Source organism: Acipenser ruthenus, chromosome 42, assembly GCF_902713425.1.
Source record: "Acipenser ruthenus chromosome 42, fAciRut3.2 maternal haplotype, whole genome shotgun sequence".
NCBI classification, from domain to species: Eukaryota; Metazoa; Chordata; class Actinopteri; order Acipenseriformes; family Acipenseridae; genus Acipenser; species Acipenser ruthenus.
This window is the reverse complement of record NC_081230.1, coordinates 4,970,213-4,988,847: the sequence shown is the minus strand read 5'-3', so window position 1 is coordinate 4,988,847 and position 18,635 is coordinate 4,970,213. Positions and strand designations below refer to the sequence as shown.

General features: G+C 47.3%; 1 protein-coding gene across 1 annotated transcript in view; it reads right to left on the bottom strand.

Moving 5' to 3' along the window:
• The window catches only part of LOC117401139 (retinol dehydrogenase 5), a 39,046-nt gene that overhangs the window by 1,096 nt on the left and 19,315 nt on the right, over window positions 1-18,635 (bottom strand). The window contains exons 2-4 of the mRNA XM_034001643.3: window positions 14,640-14,971; window positions 13,414-13,672; window positions 12,106-12,269 (exon numbers count right to left, since the gene is read on the bottom strand). Coding sequence (XP_033857534.3) covers window positions 12,106-12,269; window positions 13,414-13,672; window positions 14,640-14,955 — 739 coding nt within the window. The 5' untranslated portion in view covers window positions 14,956-14,971. The remainder of the gene's footprint in view (window positions 1-12,105; window positions 12,270-13,413; window positions 13,673-14,639; window positions 14,972-18,635) is intronic.

The following is an 18,635-nucleotide window of genomic DNA, read 5'->3' as shown; positions in this document are numbered from 1 at the left end:
TGATGAGATTCTGGAATCAATAAGCATGGGCTGAATGGCCTCATCTCGTTTGTAAACTTTTTTATGTTCTTATGGCAGGGGAAAACCAACCCAGGACAGCCTCATCCACTCAAAATCTAGAATAACACAGTTGAGAAGTTGAATTGTCCAGTGATTTGAATGCAGTGGAAGGCTGTTCAGTGTCAGCACCCCATCTCACTAGAACAGGCAGATTCAAAGAACACTGAAATAACTCAATACTAGAGCAACAGAACCATGCACGTCATGCAAAAATAATACAAGGTTAAGAAGGGGTCTCATTGGGTTAGGGTGTTATTAACAAGGGTTAAGAAGGGGTCTCATTGGGTTAGGGTGTTATTAACAAGGGTTAAGAAGGGGTCTCATTGGGTTAGGGTGTTATTAAAAAGGGTTAAGGGGTCTCATTGGGTTAGGGTGTTATTAACAAGGGTTAAGAAGGGGTCTCATTGGGTTAGGGTGTTATTAACAAGGTTTAAGAAGGGGTCTCATTGGGTTAGGGTGTTATTAACAAAGGTTAACAAGGAGTCACATTGGGTTAGGGTGTTAACAAGGGTTAAGGGGTCTCATTGGGTTAGGGTGTTATTAACAAGGGTTAAGAAGGGGTCTCATTGGGTTAGGGTATTATTAACAAGGGTTAAGAAGGGGTCTCATTGGGTTAGGGTTAGGGTATTATTAATAAGGGTTAAGAAGGGGTCCCATTGGGTTAGGGTGTTATTAACAAGGGTTAAGAAGGTGTTATTGGCTCTGGTTATTTCAAGGTAATGCTGTTTGTGGATGCCGGCATTCACATGAGCGATATTAAGCATGTTACCAATATTTTCTTTTTATGTGAAATTTCCATTGTGGCCAGGTTTATGTAGTTTTTTTATTATTTATTTATTATTTATTTCTTAGCCGATGCCCTTATCCAGGGCGACTTACAATTGTTACAAGATATCACATTATTTTTACATACAATTACATTACTTTTTTACACAATATTTTTACACACAATTACCCATTTATACAGTTGGGTTTTTACTGGAGCAATCTAGGTAAAGTACCATGCTCAAGGGTACAGCAGCAGTGTCCCCCACCTGGGACTGAACCCACGACCCTCCTGTCAAGAGTCCAGAGCCCTAACCACTACTCCACACTGCTGCCCAATTATTGATCCCAGAATCTCATCAAGCAGCTTCTTGAAGGATCCCAGGGTGTCAGCTTCAACAGCATTACTGGGGAGTTGGTTCCAGACCCTCACACTTCTCTGTGTAAAAAAGTGCCTCCTATTTTCTGTTATGAGTGCCCCTTTATCTAATCTCCATTTGTGATCCCTGGTCCTTGTTTCTTTTTTCAGGTCAAAAAAGTCCCCCGGGTCAATATTGTCAATACCTTTTAGGATTTTGAATGCTTGAATAAGGTCACCGCGTAGTCTTCTTTGTTCAAGACTGAATAGATTCAATTCTTTTAGCCTGTCTGCATACAACATGGAATAATTCTGGTCGCTCTTCTTTGCACTCTTTTTAGAGCAGCAATATCCTTTTTGTAACGAGGTGACCAGAACTGAACACAATATTCTAGGTGAGGTCTTACTAATGCATTGTAAAGTTTTAACATTACTTTCCTTGATTTAAATTCAACACTTCTCACAATATATCCGAGCATCTTGTTGGCCTTTTTTATAGCTTCCCCACATTGTCTAGATGAAGACATTTCTGAGTCAACATAAACTCCTAGGTCTTTTTCAGATTCCTTCTTCAATTTCAGAATCTCCCATATATTTATAATGCACATTTTTATTGCCTGTATGCAATACTTTACACCTTTCTCTATTAAATGTCATTTGCCATGTGTCTGCCCAGTTCTGAATGCTGTCTAGATCATTTTGAATGACCTTTGCTGCTGCAACAGTGTTTGCCACTCCTCCTATTTTTGTGTCGTCTGCAAATTTAACGTTTGCTTACTATACTTTTTTGTAACAGACATTAGTAAAGCCAAAAAAAATGTAAAGATACAAATCCAACACATCTCATAAGGACTTGTTTACGACCACAGTGCTTGATACTGAAAACAAGCTCCTTATTACTGGAGTCAGAGCGCCCTCTGGTGGCAAGTTTCACTGACACTGATGGAAGATCTATCCTGTCAATAACCTATTGAAAACATATTACAGCTTCAAAAGGCATTTTAATATATTTTTTACTGTTTTAAATTCTCCTTGCTATTTAATGTTCACAATCTCTTTGAGCAGTTCTGGGTTATTATGCTTCATGTTGAGTTATCATTTATCTTTGAATCTTCTGGTTTCAGGGTTAATCATGTAAGAACATCGAGAAGGGACACTGGCTCTTCTGGGTGTCTCTGTGTTGTTATGTGTTGTGTTATTTTATTAGTTAGTTGTGTATTTGAAATGTTTATAATTCTTCATTTTATTTTATATCTGCTCTGTCTTTTCATCTGCCATTTCTCTCTGTATCCTTATTTTTCTTTTTCTATTAACATGTATAATATTTTAATTTTAGTATTTTTATATTTTTCATTAATTTATGTAAGCCGCTTTGAAAAAAAGCGTCCGCTAAATAATTAAATAATAACCAATTAAAGTATTGGCTGGATTCTGTCAATTTCTCTGTTTAAATTCCTTTAGCCCTGGGATTAGTTTGGTTGGTCTTCGCTGGACTCTCTCTAAGGTCACAATGTGCTTGTATTGTGGGGCCCAGAATTGAACACAGTATTTTTAGTGCTTTATACAATCACAGCCTCCTTTGTGTTTGCCTGTCTGGTTTCTCCCCCGCACTGTGTGGTTGCTTCCTCGCACTGTGTGGTTTCTCCCTCGCACTGTGTGGTTGCTTCCCCACACTGTGTGGTTGCTTCCCCGCACTGTGTGGTTGCTTCCCCGCACTGTGTGGTTGCTTCCCAGCACTGTGTGGTTTCTTCCCCACACTGTGTGGTTGCCTCCCAGCACTGTGTGGTTGCTTCCCCGCACTGTGTGGTTGCTTCCCCACACTGTGTGGTTGCCTCCCAGCACTGTGTGGTTGCTTCCCCGCACTGTGTGGTTGCTTCCCAGCACTGTGTGGTTTCTTCCCCACACTGTGTGGTTGCCTCCCCGCACTGTGTGGTTGCTTCCCCGCACTGTGTGATTGCTTCCCCGCACTGTGTGGTTTCTTCCCCACACTGTGTGGTTGCTTCCCCGCACTGTGTGGTTTCTCCCCCGCACTGTGTGGTTTCTCCCCCGCACTGTGTGGTTGCCTCCCCGCACTGTGTGGTTGCCTCCCCGCACTGTGTGGTTGCTTCCTCGCACTGTGTGGTTGCCTCCCCGCACTGTGTGGTTGCCTCCCCGCACTGTGTGGTTTCTCCCCCGCACTGTGTGGTTGCCTCCCCGCACTGTGTGGTTGCCTCCCCGCACTGTGTGGTTGCCTCCCCGCACTGTGTGGTTGCTTCCCCACACTGTGTGGTTTCTCCCCCGCACTGTGTGGTTTCTCCCCCGCACTGTGTGGTTGCCTCCCCGCACTGTGTGGTTGCCTCCCCGCACTGTGTGGTTGCTTCCCCACACTGTGTGGTTGCTTCCCCGCACTGTGTGGTTGCTTCCCAGCACTGTGTGGTTTCTTCCCCACACTGTGTGGTTGCCTCCCCGCACTGTGTGGTTGCTTCCCCGCACTGTGTGATTGCTTCCCCGCACTGTGTGGTTGCTTCCCCGCACTGTGTGGTTGCTTCCCCGCACTGTGTGGTTTCTCCCCCGCACTGTGTGGTTTCTCCCCCGCACTGTGTGGTTTCTCCCCCGCACTGTGTGGTTGCCTCCCCGCACTGTGTGGTTGCCTCCCCGCACTGTGTGGTTGCTTCCTCGCACTGTGTGGTTGCTTCCCCGCACTGTGTGGTTTCTCCCCCGCACTGTGTGGTTGCCTCCCCGCACTGTGTGGTTGCCTCCCCGCACTGTGTGGTTGCCTCCCCGCACTGTGTGGTTGCTTCCTCGCACTGTGTGGTTGCTTCCCCGCACTGTGTGGTTGCTTCCTCGCACTGTGTGGTTTCTTCCTCACACTGTGTGGTTGCTTCCCCGCACTGTGTGGTTTCTCCCCCGCACTGTGTGGTTTCTCCCCCGCACTGTGTGGTTTCTTCCCCGCACTGTTTGGTTGCTTCCCCGCACTGTGTGGTTGCCTCCCCGCACTGTGTGGTTTCTCCCCCGCACTGTGTGGTTTCTCCCCCGCACTGTGTGGTTTCTCCCCCGCACTGTGTGGTTGCCTCCCCGCACTGTGTGGTTTCTCCCCCGCACTGTGTGGTTTCTCCCCCGCACTGTGTGGTTTCTCCCCCGCACTGTGTGGTTGCCTCCCCGCACTGTGTGGTTTCTCCCCCGCACTGTGTGGTTGCCTCCCCGCACTGTGTGGTTTCTCCCCCGCACTGTGTGGTTGCCTCCCCGCACTGTGTGGTTTCTCCCCCGCACTGTGTGGTTGCTTCCTCGCACTGTGTGGTTGCCTCCCCGCACTGTGTGGTTGCTTCCCCGCACTGTGTGGTTTCTCCCCCGCACTGTGTGGTTGCTTCCCCGCACTATGTGGTTGCTTTCCAGCACTGTGTGGTTTCTTCCCCGCACTGTGTGGTTGCCTCCCCGGACTGTGTGGTTGCTTCCCCGCACTGTGTGGTTGCCTCCCCGCACTGTGTGGTTTCTCCCCCGCACTGTGTGGTTGCCTCCCCGCACTGTGTGGTTTCTCCCCCGCACTGTGTGGTTGCTTCCCCGCACTATGTGGTTGCTTTCCAGCACTGTGTGGTTTCTTCCCCGCACTGTGTGGTTGCTTCCTCGCACTGTGTGGTTGCCTCCCCGCACTGTGTGGTTGCCTCCCCGCACTGTGTGGTTTCTCCCCCGCACTGTGTGGTTGCTTCCTCGCACTGTGTGGTTGCTTTCCAGCACTGTGTGGTTGCCTCCCCGCACTGTGTGGTTGCTTCCCCGCACTGTGTGGTTTCTCCCCCGCACTGTGTGGTTGCTTCCTCGCACTGTGTGGTTTCTTCCCCGCACTGTGTGGTTGCCTCCCCGCACTGTGTGGTTGCTTCCTCGCACTGTGTGGTTGCTTCCCCGCACTGTGTGGTTGCTTCCCCGCACTGTGTGATTGCTTCCCCGCACTGTGTGATTGCTTCCCCGCACTGTGTGGTTTCTTCCCCGCACTGTGTGGTTGCCTTCCCGCACTGTGTGGTTTCTCCCCCGCACTGTGTGGTTTCTCCCCCGCACTGTGTGGTTGCCTCCCCGCACTGTGTGGTTGCTTCCTCGCACTGTGTGGTTGCTTCCTCGCACTGTGTGGTTGCTTCCTCGCACTGTGTGGTTTCTCCCCCACACTGTGTGGTTGCTTCCTCGCACTGTGTGGTTTCTTCCCCGCACTGTGTGGTTGCCTTCCCGCACTTTGTGGTTGCTTCCCCGCACTGTGTGGTTGCTTCCCCGCACTGTGTGGTTGCTTCCCCACACTGTGTGGTTGCTTCCCCGCACTGTGTGGTTGCTTCCCAGCACTGTGTGGTTTCTTCCCCGCACTGTGTGGTTGCTTCCCCGCACTGTGTGGTTTCTCCCCCGCACTGTGTGGTTGCTTCCCCGCACTGTGTGGTTGCCTCCCCGCACTGTGTGGTTGCTTCCCCGCACTGTGTGGTTGCCTCCCCGCACTGTGTGGTTGCCTCCCCGCACTGTGTGGTTGCTTCCCCGCACTGTGTGGTTGCTTCCCCGCACTGTGTGGTTGCTTCCCCGCACTGTGTGGTTGCTTCCCCGCACTGTGTGGTTGCTTCCCCGCACTGTGTGGTTGCTTCCCCGCACTGTGTGGTTGCCTCCCCGCACTGTGTGGTTGCTTACAATGACAGTAACGAGTCTATTCCTTCACCAAGGTGTTTCTCGTGATGGGCCTGGTCTAGTTCTGGAAATCCATTTAGTATTTGGATCTACAGTTTTGAGACCTGCCTGACATTGACTTATTTCCACTGCCATGTTCCTGCCCAGTTCAGTGGGTACCTCTGTGTACAAAGAGAATTCTACACGGGTCACAATGTATTATCACATGATTTCCATTACACGAGAGTAGATGTTAAAACTTCATGCTGATTTGAACTCGGCTCTCGCCAAGATAAGCACCAACTAAGATGTAGCTTTACAGTAAACTAATGTGATCCATATGTGTTTCCATCCATTTACGTTTCCTTCCATTTGATGATGTAGATATCCTTCTGTCTGGTATTAATGGCTGAAGTGTAATGCTGGCTCCAGGGATCAGCTTATTTTGCCTCCCTTGCGCATCAGCACACACAACGGCTGCAATGCTGGCTCCGGGGATCAACCACAGTGCGGCCTCCCCAGCGCATCAGCATGACAACCGTCTGGATTGAGCTAAATAGGGTACATCTCTGGGGTCTTCAAGTGGGCACCTTCTTTCTATTGTGCTTGAGATTCCCAGCCAGAATCTTTCCGTCTCAACCACAGCCAATTGCTGCTCCTCTCTGCTGCTTCAGATAAGTTCTTCACTGTGCTATGCAACTCTTGGCTACTGAATCCGACGTCTCTGAGAAACCAGGTTGTAGAGTGTGCCACAAATCCTCGACAACCCACTTCCACTGGGTAAACCCGGACTCTCCATCCTCGCTGTTCCGCTTCAGTGGCTAGTTGAGTGTTTCTTCCTCTCATACGCCTCATCTACAGCATCCTCCCATGGCACTGTTAACTCTACCAGGTGAACAAAGCGTGCTGATCCAGACAACAAGACAATATCTGGTCGAAGGTTAGTGGTGGCAATCTCAGGTGGAAAAATAAGACGTTGACCACCATCTGCCAGCATTTTCCAGTCTCTAGCAGCTTCCAGTTGTCCTGGGCGAGGATTGGTTTTAATACCTTTTCTTGGTGGTTGCTCTCCTGGGCAGAGGAATATTGTCTTTTGTGTGTAATGTTTTGATGGAACAGGTGGCAACTTATTGGTCATGTTACGCTTGTCTTCCAATGCTAAGGCCAAACATCGCAGCACCTGGTCATGGTGCCAAGTAAACCGTCCTTGGCTAAGAGCCACCTTACATCCTGTCAAAATGTCCCTGTGGAAGGGTGGTGGGTAATTCACTGACGCAGAGACAGACAGGTGTATTTGGCGTCACCACACAGGTGCCCAGTTTTATTTTTTGTTTGGAGCAGGGAGTTGATTTCTTTAGCCCGCAGATGGCGCTGTGGGTCCGTGGTCTGCGTACCACCGATGGTAAACAGAGCCACGGAGAATACCAGGAGTCTGGTAAACCAGGGATCGGACAGTAGCACTCGCAGGTGCCTCAAACAAAACAATGAAAACAAAAGACCAAAGAAAAAGAGAAAATAAAACACAGTAATAAACCTTCAAAGAAAAAGGTGCTGCCCTTGGCAACAATATCCCGGTCGCCGCTACCCGCACGACCCGGATCTCCGTCCTACTCTACCGGCTCGCTATGCTTGCCTTTTCACTACTGGGGTTCTGCCCAAAGGTACCCCGCTCTCACTAATTCTATCTATCCGGAGGCTCCTTTCTCTCCGCTGATCCTCGCTCCCGGTCAGCACTTTCCGCACCTCCAGCGCGTCTAAAACGGCAGACCTGAGGAAACAGCAGAGCATTATCTTATAGGGCCAACAATCTCCCCAAGACCCGCCTCGCAGCCATTCAGAGAGAGAGGGAGAGTCCACACCCACTCTCCCCCCTCCCTGTGTCACGGCTATGACTGACAGGCGGTTGTTGGATGACTGCCGCCCCCCTCCTGCAGCACTGTGAACACGCCAGCAGAGTCAGCACAGATCTCTCCCCTGTTACAGTCCCTTAATGTTGCAGGTGATGAACACAAGGACATGAGGGATCCTCTCCTACCCAGAGGTTTAGGTTCTGTGGTGATGGGAGAACATCATATGTTGACCTGATGAGGAAACTGATCCTGCTCTTTTCCATTGACCATAGGTCTTGCCAGCCAATCTTGCGTTGTTCCACACTCTCCCATCTCATCCATTCTCCCTGCTTGGCCTGGGAAATGGCCTTTATACACCTCATCCTCTCCTCCTGCTTTTGCACCTCGTTGACTACCAGCTTCCTCCTTTGAGCTGGGGCTGCCTTGTGCCATGTAGGAGGAGCTGAACTGAGACCAAGACCCCCACTTCCATGCTGAACTTGCCCCATGATATCACCAATTCGAAGGGCAGCCTTTGCATCTTCCACAGCTTTCTTTGCCGCCCACTTTCTTCCAGTTTTCAACACAGGTGCTGCCTCCCTTACGCATTTGTTGCGTGACTCTACTAATGTCATTTCCAGTCTGACCTTGGCGCACTTAAACTCCTCGGTTAGAGCAGAGACTGGTAGCAGTATTCCTTTACCATAAAGTCCCACTCTGCTGAGGCAGCGTGGAACTACCAACCATTTCCTGATGTATGAACTGATTAAAGCTTCCAGCTTCTCTACTGTTGTCAAAGAAACCTCGTACACAGTCAGTGGCCACAGCAACCTCGGCAGTAGACCAAACTGAAAGCACCAGAGTTTTAGTTTACCTGGTAGAGCGCAGCTGTCTATGCTCTTCAACCCTTCCACTGCTTGTTGTCTAACTTCTCCTACACGAACTGTGTCCTTTATATCCCCATCGTACCATCTCCCAAGACTCTTCACTGGCTTCTCAGACACTGTTGGTATTGCCTCACCATTAATGAAGAATGTTTTATCTACTACTTTGCCTTTAATTATAGAGATGCTCCTTGATTTAGTGGGCTTGAATTGCATTCGTGCCCATTCAATGTTATTGGTTAATTTGCCCAATAACCGATTAGTGCAGGCTACTGTTGTAGTCATGGTTGTCATGTCATCCATGTATGCTCGAATTGGTGGTAGTCGCATTCCAGAAGCCAAGAGCTCTCCTCCTAATACCCATTTTGATGCCCTAATGATTACTTCCATTGCCATGGTAAAAGCCAGTGGAAAAATGGTGCATCCTGCCATTATTCCAACCTCTAGGCATTGCCATGTAGTGCTGAATTCTGAAGTTGAAAAATTAAATTGCAAATCTCCAAAGTAGGCTTTCACTAAATTTGTTATTGTCATTGGTAGACTGAAAAAATCAAATGCTGCCCAAAGTAGTTCATGTGGCACTGAACCATATGCATTAGCCAAATCCAGGAATGTCACGTGGAGCTCCTTCCTCTTCTTTTTAGCTGATTGCATTTGTTGCCAGATCACACTGATGTGTTCTAAGCATTCTGGGAAACCTGGAATGCCCGCTTTTTGTATTGAAGTGTCAATGAAGCAGTTCTTTAATAGGTAAGCTGACAATCTCTGAGCAATAATGCTGAAGAAAATCTTGCCTTCTACGTTTAATAGGGAAATAGGGCGAAACTGACTGATGCTTGTAGAATCTTTTTCTTTAGGTATAAAGACTCCACCTGCTTGGCGCCATGCTCTTGGTACAACCTGTTTTTCCCATGCCACTTTCATCAATTTCTACAGAATTTGTAGAACTCCTGAAGCACTCTTGTACACTCTGTACGGAACTCCATTAGGCCATGGAGATGATGACGCCCTTGCTTTTTTCACAGCTTGCTCTACTTCTTTCCACTTAGGTGCACAGTCCTCCATTTGGTATTCTGGTGGATTGATAGGTGGGATGTCTGACGGAATTGACATAGGCTCCTGCCTTTTTGAATCTGTATGTGTTTCCTCCAAATATCTCTCCAGCTCAACCTTAGATGCTTTTAGTGTGCCATTCTTCTCACTGGTGAATAACTTCTTTACAAATTTGAATGGGTCTTTATAAAAGTTAGCTCTCGCACGCTCCTTCTTTTTGTAGCGTTTCCGTAGGTGCTCAGCTCTGCGCAATGTTGCAAGCTTATCTTTTATGGAGTTCCATGTCTTTGCTAACTGCAGATCTTGAACTAGTCTTTTGTGAAGTACTCTCCATACTTATATCCGTTTCCGTTCCTAAGTCGTTAACCGTGTTGTCCAACGTTGAGTCATCTTCCGCCCCCGCTCTCGCAGACTCTAGGGGTATTTTTCTCTTTAATTTCTTAGAAGCCTTGGGTGGGTGTCTCCAGCATCCTGTAAACACAGAGCTGGATACTGCCGACAAGGGTAGCTAACCCTTACCAGCCCCAATGGGGTCTCTTTCCTCCTGTCAGCTGTCTCTCCAGGCTGTCACAAGGTCTTTCCCTTGTTGCCAGCTGCACTATTCACAGCAGTCACTGGACGATCCAGATCTTCATGATTTCCATTACACGAGAGTAGATGTTAAAACTTCATGCTGATTTGAACTCGGCTCTCGCCAAGATAAGCACCAACTAAGACGTAGCTTTACAGTAAACTAATGTGATCCATATGTGTCTCCATCCATTTACGTTTCCTTCCATATGATGATGTAGATATCCTTCTGTCTGGTGTTAATGGCTGAAGTGTAATGCTGGCTTCAGGGATCAGCTTATTTTGCCTCCCTGGCGCATCAGCACACACAATTGCTGCAATGCTGGCTCCGGGGATCAACCACAGTGCTGCCTCCCCAGCGCATCAGCATGACAACCGTCTGGATTGAGCTAAGTAGGGTACATCTCTGGGGTTTTCAAGTGGGTACCTTCCATCCTCAGTGTTTCGTCGACTAGCCCACGACACCTCAAGAGGGCTCGATGGTGATTCTGGCGTCCCAGCTTCACCCCCCTCCGTCCCCCACTCAACTCAGCCCAGATTACTTACCTGTACATCAGCGTTTCTTTCTTTCTATTGTGCTTGAGATCCCCAGCCAGAATCTTTCCGTCTCAACCACAGCCAGTTGCTGCTCCTCTCTGCTGCTTCAGATAAGTTCTTCACTGTGCGACGCAACTCTTGGCCACTGAATTCGACATCTCTGAGAAACCGGTTGTAGAGTGTGCCACAAATCTTCGACAACCCACTTCCACTGGGTAAACCCGGACTCTCCATCCTCGCTGTGCCACTTCAGTGGCTAGTTGAGCATACTGCAGTTTCTTCCTCTCATACGCCTCATCTACAGCATCCTCCCATGGCACTGTTAACTCTACCAGGTGAGCAAGGCGTGCTGATCCAGACCACAAGACAATATCTGGTCGAAGGTTAGTGGTGGCAATCTCAGGTGGAAAAATAAGCCGCTGACTAACATCTGCCAGCATTTTCCAGTCTCTAGCAGCTTCCAGTTGTCCTGGGCGAGGATTGGTTTTAACACCTTTTCTTGGTGGTTGCTCTCCTGGGCGGAGGAATATTGTGTTTTGTGTGTAATGGCTGGATAATAATATTGGTCCCAATAAAACAGAGACGTGTTATTGGTATTATAATATTTTTAACCCATGTGTTATTTTATATAGTCTATATTTCTAAAGACTAAAAACTATTTTTCCCCATACATAAAGGTTCATGTCAGCATTTTTTTCTTTATATTAACTTGCTCTTTAAAAAAAGAAAAAAAAAGTTTATTTGAATTCTTCTGTTTTTGGTAAGAATATAGAAACATAAACAGCTAAAATTCACTGACAAATGTTTCATCTTAAAAAAAGGGGAATTATAATTGGACACACAAAATGTTGAATAAGACTTCTGGTGGAAACGTTTGTCATTGAAGTTTCTTTCAGTTTTTCTAAATTCAGCGTGGTTGAGAGTTTAATAGTTGTGGATGTTATAGCTGTTCAAGGTGCCATATGAACTTCAAGTATACAAGCAAATGTTTTATTACCATGGTAACATGCTTGCTTCTTTTCATTTTTCAGGGGCTCACAAAATACCTCAATACAGTAAATCATTCATCTTTCAGAGCACTTGACTGGGGTTCTTCATTGGAACATCATGAAACCTGCTAATTATAGAACAGATATCTACTTTCCATTTCTGACTCATTTCTGACCAGCTGAGCTGATGCGATGATTGAGAGGGGCGGTGCTAATCCAAAGTCAATAGGTAAGCCGTTTCATTTACTGTGATTTTCCTTAGCTTGGATGCTCTGCTCAGGTGCTAGTCAGAAGCAAAGAATACATTAGCAAGGGTCCTGTAATAATAATCATAATGTTTCAATAAAGAATTGGCTCAAAAATAAATACCTTACTCAAAGGTGAGCGAGCTTACTGTATTTTATGTGCCCCTGAAAAAAATAATTGAAAAGTAGAAGCCTAAATAGTGTACTCACACTTGTCAAAGTATTTCTCTCCATAGCTCTCCCGCACCTCCGGGCTCAGCTGCTCCCACAGTCTGTGCAGCTCTCTCTCAATGGGCTCGAGGCTCGTCACAGCCGTCCTGAAGAAGCCAGGCTCAATGATACTCACCTTGATCCCAAAGTAGTGGATATCTCTCCTGCATCAGAGAGGAGAGGAGAGCAGGGGTGGAGCGAAGAGAGAGGAGGGGAGGAGAGAGGAGAAGAGAGAGGAGGGGTGGAGAGTGGAGAGGAGAGAGGAGGGGTAGGAGAGTGGAGAGGAGAGAGGAGGGGAGGAGAGAGGAGAGCAGGGGTGGAGAGAGGAGAGGAGGAGAGGAGAAAGGAGAGGAGAGAGGAGAGCAGGGGTAGAGAATGGATAGGAGAGAGGAGGAGAGGAGGGGAGGATAAAGGAGAGGAGAGGAGAGAGGAGAGCAGGGGTGGGGAGAGGAGGAGAGAGAAGGGGAGGAGAAAAGAGTGGAGAGACAAGAGCAGGGGTGGAGAGTGGATAGGTGAGAAGAGAGGAGAGGAGAAGGAGAGGAGAGAAGGAGAGGAGAGAGGAGAGCAGGGGTGGATAGGAGGAGAGGAGAGGAGAGAGGAGTGGAGGAGGGAGGAGAAAGGTAAGGAGAGCAGGGGTGGAGAGTGGATAGGAGAGAGGAGGAAAGAGGAGAGGAGAGGAGAGAGGAGGGGAGGATAAAGGAGAGAAAGAGAGGAGGAGGGGAGGAGAGGAATTAACCAAATGAGTTAATTATCAAATAACAAAACATTGAAGTACTACTGTTTTTTTTATATATATAGTTTTAAAAATATACAAACACTGTGTTCAGGTGCTTTAATCTGAGTTCAGGAACTGCTCATCAGTTCAAGTTGCCTGCCATAGACATCTATATGCTAGTTTAGCCAATATGTTGTTATATACGTTGTGTATATTTGCCAGCAAATCCAAAAAACTTGATCAAAAGATGGCGCTGGTTCTTACTTACTACTTGCCAATCTAGCTTGTGCTACACATGTCTATAGCACCTATAGCAGTGTGTACAATATGCCCTGTACTGACCAGTATGGCTACTTATTGAATAGTCAAGGTACAAATAGTCGACGAGTCGTGAGGAAAACATTTTTTCTTGATAATGTCTTGTGCTCTGTTTGTACAGTTTTGTAACATGTTTGTGCCGTATATTTAAAACCATTTATGAATGTTCTGAAACTACAGTTTAAACACACCCTGATATTACTGTTGCTGCTGCAGCTTTGAGATTGAAGCGTGCGATTAGTCGGACAGTTTCTAGTAGCTAGCAGTCTGTGTACCTGAGGCAGTCGGAGAAGGCCTCCACGCCAAATTTGGAGATGCAGTACCCCCCCCCGTTGGCTGCCAGCCTGCCCAGCACTGAAGCCACATTGACCACGCGCCCGCGGGCCCTCTTCAGCAGAGGCAGGAAGCCCAGAGTGGTCTCGATCACGCCCAGCATGTTGACCCGCAGAGTGCTGTGGAAATCCTCCATCCGCATCCACTCGGTGGGGCCCATGGGAACAGAACGGCCGGCATTGTTTACCAGCCCCCAGAGACCTGAGAGACAAACACGTTACTGCTTCCACTTCCACAGTGGAGCTTTCTATCAATGTGATCTCTCCCTGTCTGCCACCTTTCTACCTCCCCTCTCTCCATTCACCTCCCTCCCCTCTCTCTTCACCTCCCTCCCTCCCTCCCCTCTCTCCATTCACCTCCCTCCCCTCTCTCTTCACCTCCCTCCCTCCCTCCCCTCTCTCCATTCACCTCCCTCCCCTCTCTCTTCACCTCCCTCCCTCCCTCCCTCCCCTCTCTCCATTCACCTCCCTCCCCACTCTGTTTACATTCCTCCCTCCCCTCTCTCCCTCCACCCCCTCACACTGTCTCTCCCTCCCTCCTTCCATCCATCCCTCTCTCTCCCTCCACCTTCCTCCATCCCCTCTCTCCATTCACCTCCCTCCCCTCTCTTTACATTCTTCCCTCCCTCCTTCCCTCCCTCCTTCTCTCTCTCCACCTTCCTCCCTACTCTCTTTCCATTCACCTCTCTCCCCTCTCTCCACTCACCTCCCTCCCTAACTCTCTCTCTCCCTCCGCCTTCCTCCCTCCCCTCTCTCCCTCCCTTCACCTTCCTCCCTATCCCTCCACCTTCCTCCCTCCCCTCTCTCCCTCCACCTTCCTCCCTTCTCTCCATTCACCTCTCTCCCTCCCCTCTCTCCCCATTCGTCCTCAGCAACATGACTAGATAAACCATTCCACACCCTCGCCACGCTCTGAAGGTTTCTGTGTTTTGGTGAAGGTGTTGGTTCAGGTTCATTTAGTCAACTCCTTTAAAGACATCAATCCTCCTCTCTCCCCCTCTCCCCCTTCACTCACCACTCTCTCTCTTCACTCACCCCTCTCCCCCTTCACTCACCTCTCTCTCTCTTCACTCACCCCTCTCCCCCTTCACTCACCTTTCTCTCTCTTCACTCACCCCTCGCCCCCTTCACTCACCTCTCTCTCTCTTCGCTCACCCCCCTTCACTCACCTCTCTCCCCCACCTCCCCCTGCACCCACTCCACAGCCCTCTGCACGCTGGCGCTGTCCGTGACGTCCAGGAGGACAGTCTTCAGGTTGGGTCCGGAACTCCTCTGCAGATCGTCGGCTCCTTTCTGTGTCAGACATCCCGCCAGGACCCGAAATCCCTGCCGGTCCAATCTCTTACACAGCAGATTCCCGAAGCCGGAGTCACAGCCTGTCACGAAAACAAACTTCTCGGAGATCTTACCAACCAGCAGACTGTCCCTCCAGAGCCAGCCCAGCACCCAGAGCAATGCCAGCAGCACCACCACGTAGAGCCACATGAGGGCGACAGAGGGCCTGCGACACAAACACAAAAACAAGCTTCAACACTACACAAGGAGGCCTGCAAAGCTGCAGATGTTTATGGCTGCTGATATCTCTGTTACACCTTACCGGTGTGGTATATGTGTTGGAATAGAAGACTCAAAGGTGGGTGGGGGAAACTAGAACAGACCCACCAAGAGAAAGGACCTTGGTGTTGCAGGACTCACCACTGTCAGCAACCAGACGGGACGCAATCAAAAAGCCAAACTCAATAATTGGTTACCGAAAGTGCACAAACCAAAGAGGTTATGATGAGGTTGTATAATGCACTGGCGAGTTCTGGTTACCACAGCACCAAAGGGACATTGTGGCCCTGGAGACAGTTCAACAAAGTGCAATCAGATTAATCCCAGGATCAATGAGTTCTGAAGATGAAAGAACTGAATCTGTTTAGCCTAGAACAAAGTTAACCCAAACCAATACTTTAAGCGTAGCACAAAAACCAGGACTAGAGGAGTTGGAAATGAAATGGAGACAGAGGGAAGGAGACACTTCTTCACACAGAGATTGACGAAGGTATGGAATGGGTTACCTAGTCACGTTGCTTAAGGAGACACTTCTTCACACACAGTGGTGAGGGTACGGAATGGGTTACCTAGTCATGTTGTTGATGCTGAATCACTTTGATCCTTTAAGACCGAGCTTGACAAAGTTTTGCGGTCAATCAGCTACTAGGAGCTTAGATGGACTGAATGGCCTCCTCTCATTTGTAAATATCCTTATGTTCTTAAAAACTGCACCTTTGAGACCTATTTAGCTAATGGAAGTACACAATGGGTAAAATGTATGGAATGATTTTGTTAGCTACAATCACTTTAACCCCTCCTTGTTCTAGGTGAGATTCAGTTCTCTTAACCCTGGTCCTCAGCTCTTTAGGGATTCGTCTAACTCTCCCAATCCTTTCCTTCACAGAGCATCATACAACCACAGTGTGGCCGGCTGGCTGGGTGGTGTGATGTTACAGACCTGGAAGAAGACAGATACAGACAGCTCTGGGGTATGAATGAAAGCGCTGCTTGCACGTTTTATTAATAATAAATAAAAGGTTTAAACAGAAACAAAACACTTTACAATGCAAAAGGCGCGATGGCCAAAATAAACAGACAAACAAAACACTAACAACAAACAAGTATCGTGCTGGTAGTTCCAGCACGAGTAGCAATTGTTTTATTATAGTTATTATTTTACCTGCTCTCTCTGTCTCACTCCCGTTCTCCACTCCTGAACAATCAACCCCGTTCAGCAAAAGCTGCAGGTCTTTTATATTGTGGTGAAGGGGTCATCAATGACCTAATGTACCCCTGAACCACATTCGGCGCGGGTTTTATCATATGTGTGGTCAACAGCCAGTTTCTCACTCTTGACCACGCATTGTCATGATTTTATGGGGTTAGAATTCCCCATCCAGGCTTTAAAAAATAATAATAAAATGGCGAGTTTTTACACACAAAACAGTACATTTAAATAATACAACAAATACAAAAATAACACAAAATATACACGGGCAGGGAGTACCCTGTCACACACCACTATACAACCATCACTACACAACCATCACTATACCATTACTGTACAACCATCACTACACAACCATCGCTATACCATTACTGTACAACCATCGCTATACCATTACTGTACAACCATCACTATACCATTACTGTACAACCATCACTACACAACCACCGCTATACCATTACTGTACAACCATCGCTATACAACCATCGCTATACCATTACTGTACAACCATCACTATACCATTACTGTACAACCATCGCTATACAACCATCTCTATACCATTACTGTACAACCATCACTATACAACCATCACTATACCATTACTGTACAACCATCACTACACAACCATCACTATACCATTACTGTACAACCATCGCTATACAACCATCTCTATACCATTACTGTACAACCATCACTATACAACCATCTCTATACCATTACTGTACAACCATCACTACACAACCATCGCTATACCATTACTGTACAACCATCTCTATACCATTACTGTACAACCATCACTACACAACCACCGCTATACCATTACTGTACAACCATCGCTATACAACCATCTCTATACCATTACTGTACAACCATCGCTATACAACCATCGCTATACCATTACTGTACAACCATCACTATACCATTACTGTACAACCATTGCTATACAACCATCACTACACAACCATCACTATACATTACTGTACAACCATCGCTATACAACCATCACTAGACCATTACTGTACAACCATCGCTATAAAACCATCACTACACAACCATCGCTCTACAACCATCGCTATACCATTACTGTACAAACAATCGATATACAACCATCGCTCTACAACCATCACTATACCATTACTATACCATTACTGTACAACCATCGCTATACAACCATCACTATACCATTACTGTACAACCATCAATATACAACCATCACTACACAACCGTCATTTCCTTTGGGTTAATGCATTATGTGTGCAATGCATAAAGGCATATATAGAAGACAGCATAACAGGGAAATCTGAGTCTTATTAAAAGCAAGAACAACAACTCTCTGTCTCAGCCAACATTTCACAGCAAATACATCTAATATAGGAGGCTGTGTGGTCCAGTGGTTAAAGAAAAGGGCTTGTAACCAGGAGGTCCCCGGTTCAAATCCCACCTCAGCCACTGACTCATTGTGTGACCCTGAGCAAGTCACTTAACCTCCTTGTGCTCCGTCTTTCAGGTGAGATGTAGTTGTAAGTGACTCTGCAGCTGATGCGTAGTTCACACACCCTAGTCTCTGTAAGTCACCTTGGATAAAGGTGTCTGCTAAATAAATAAATAATAAAGAGGAACCTTATAAAACTGGATTAAAGACCCTCACTGTTGTGATTAGCAGATCATTCCCCAAAGGGGCTTATGGGACAAAGAGGTGCTGTGAATATGAATGGGGTTTGTGTGCAGTGTGAATCACAAGCCTGGTCTCAGCACAGTATTACCACTCAAAGCCCTCCAGCAGCCTGATCTCATTATACATGGCTCATGGCTTCTCTGTCAGACTCTCCAGCAGGATACAGATTGAGTAACTCTCCCGATTCTTCAGTGCTGCTCACATGGATATAATCACTTAGAAAAGTTTACAAGGGGACAGTTTTTTTTAAATATGCTTTCCCATACTGTTCCTGTTTTCACTCGAATGCTTTCACTATGGGAAACTTTTATGGAATAGGTTTGTTTTGCTCTTTTTTATATTGTACATTAGTCATGTATATTGTACAGTATTGTACAGTAGTCTATATTAGAACATAAGAACATAAGAAAGTTTACAAACGAGAGGAGGCCATTCAGTCCATCTTGCTGCTTGATGCTTGAAGAGATCCCAGAATCTCATCAAGCAGCTTCTTGAAGGATCCCAGGGTGTCAGCTTCAACAACATTACTGGGGAGTTGGTTCCAGGCCCTCACAATTCTCTGTGTAAAAAAGTGCCTCCTATTTTCTGTTCTGAATGCCCCTTTATCTAATCTCCATTTGTGACCCCTGGTCCTTGTTTCTTTTTTCAGGTCAAAAAAGTCCCCTGGGTCAACATTGAATGTTTGAATGTTTGAATCAGATCGCTGCATAGTTCTGGTTGCTCTTC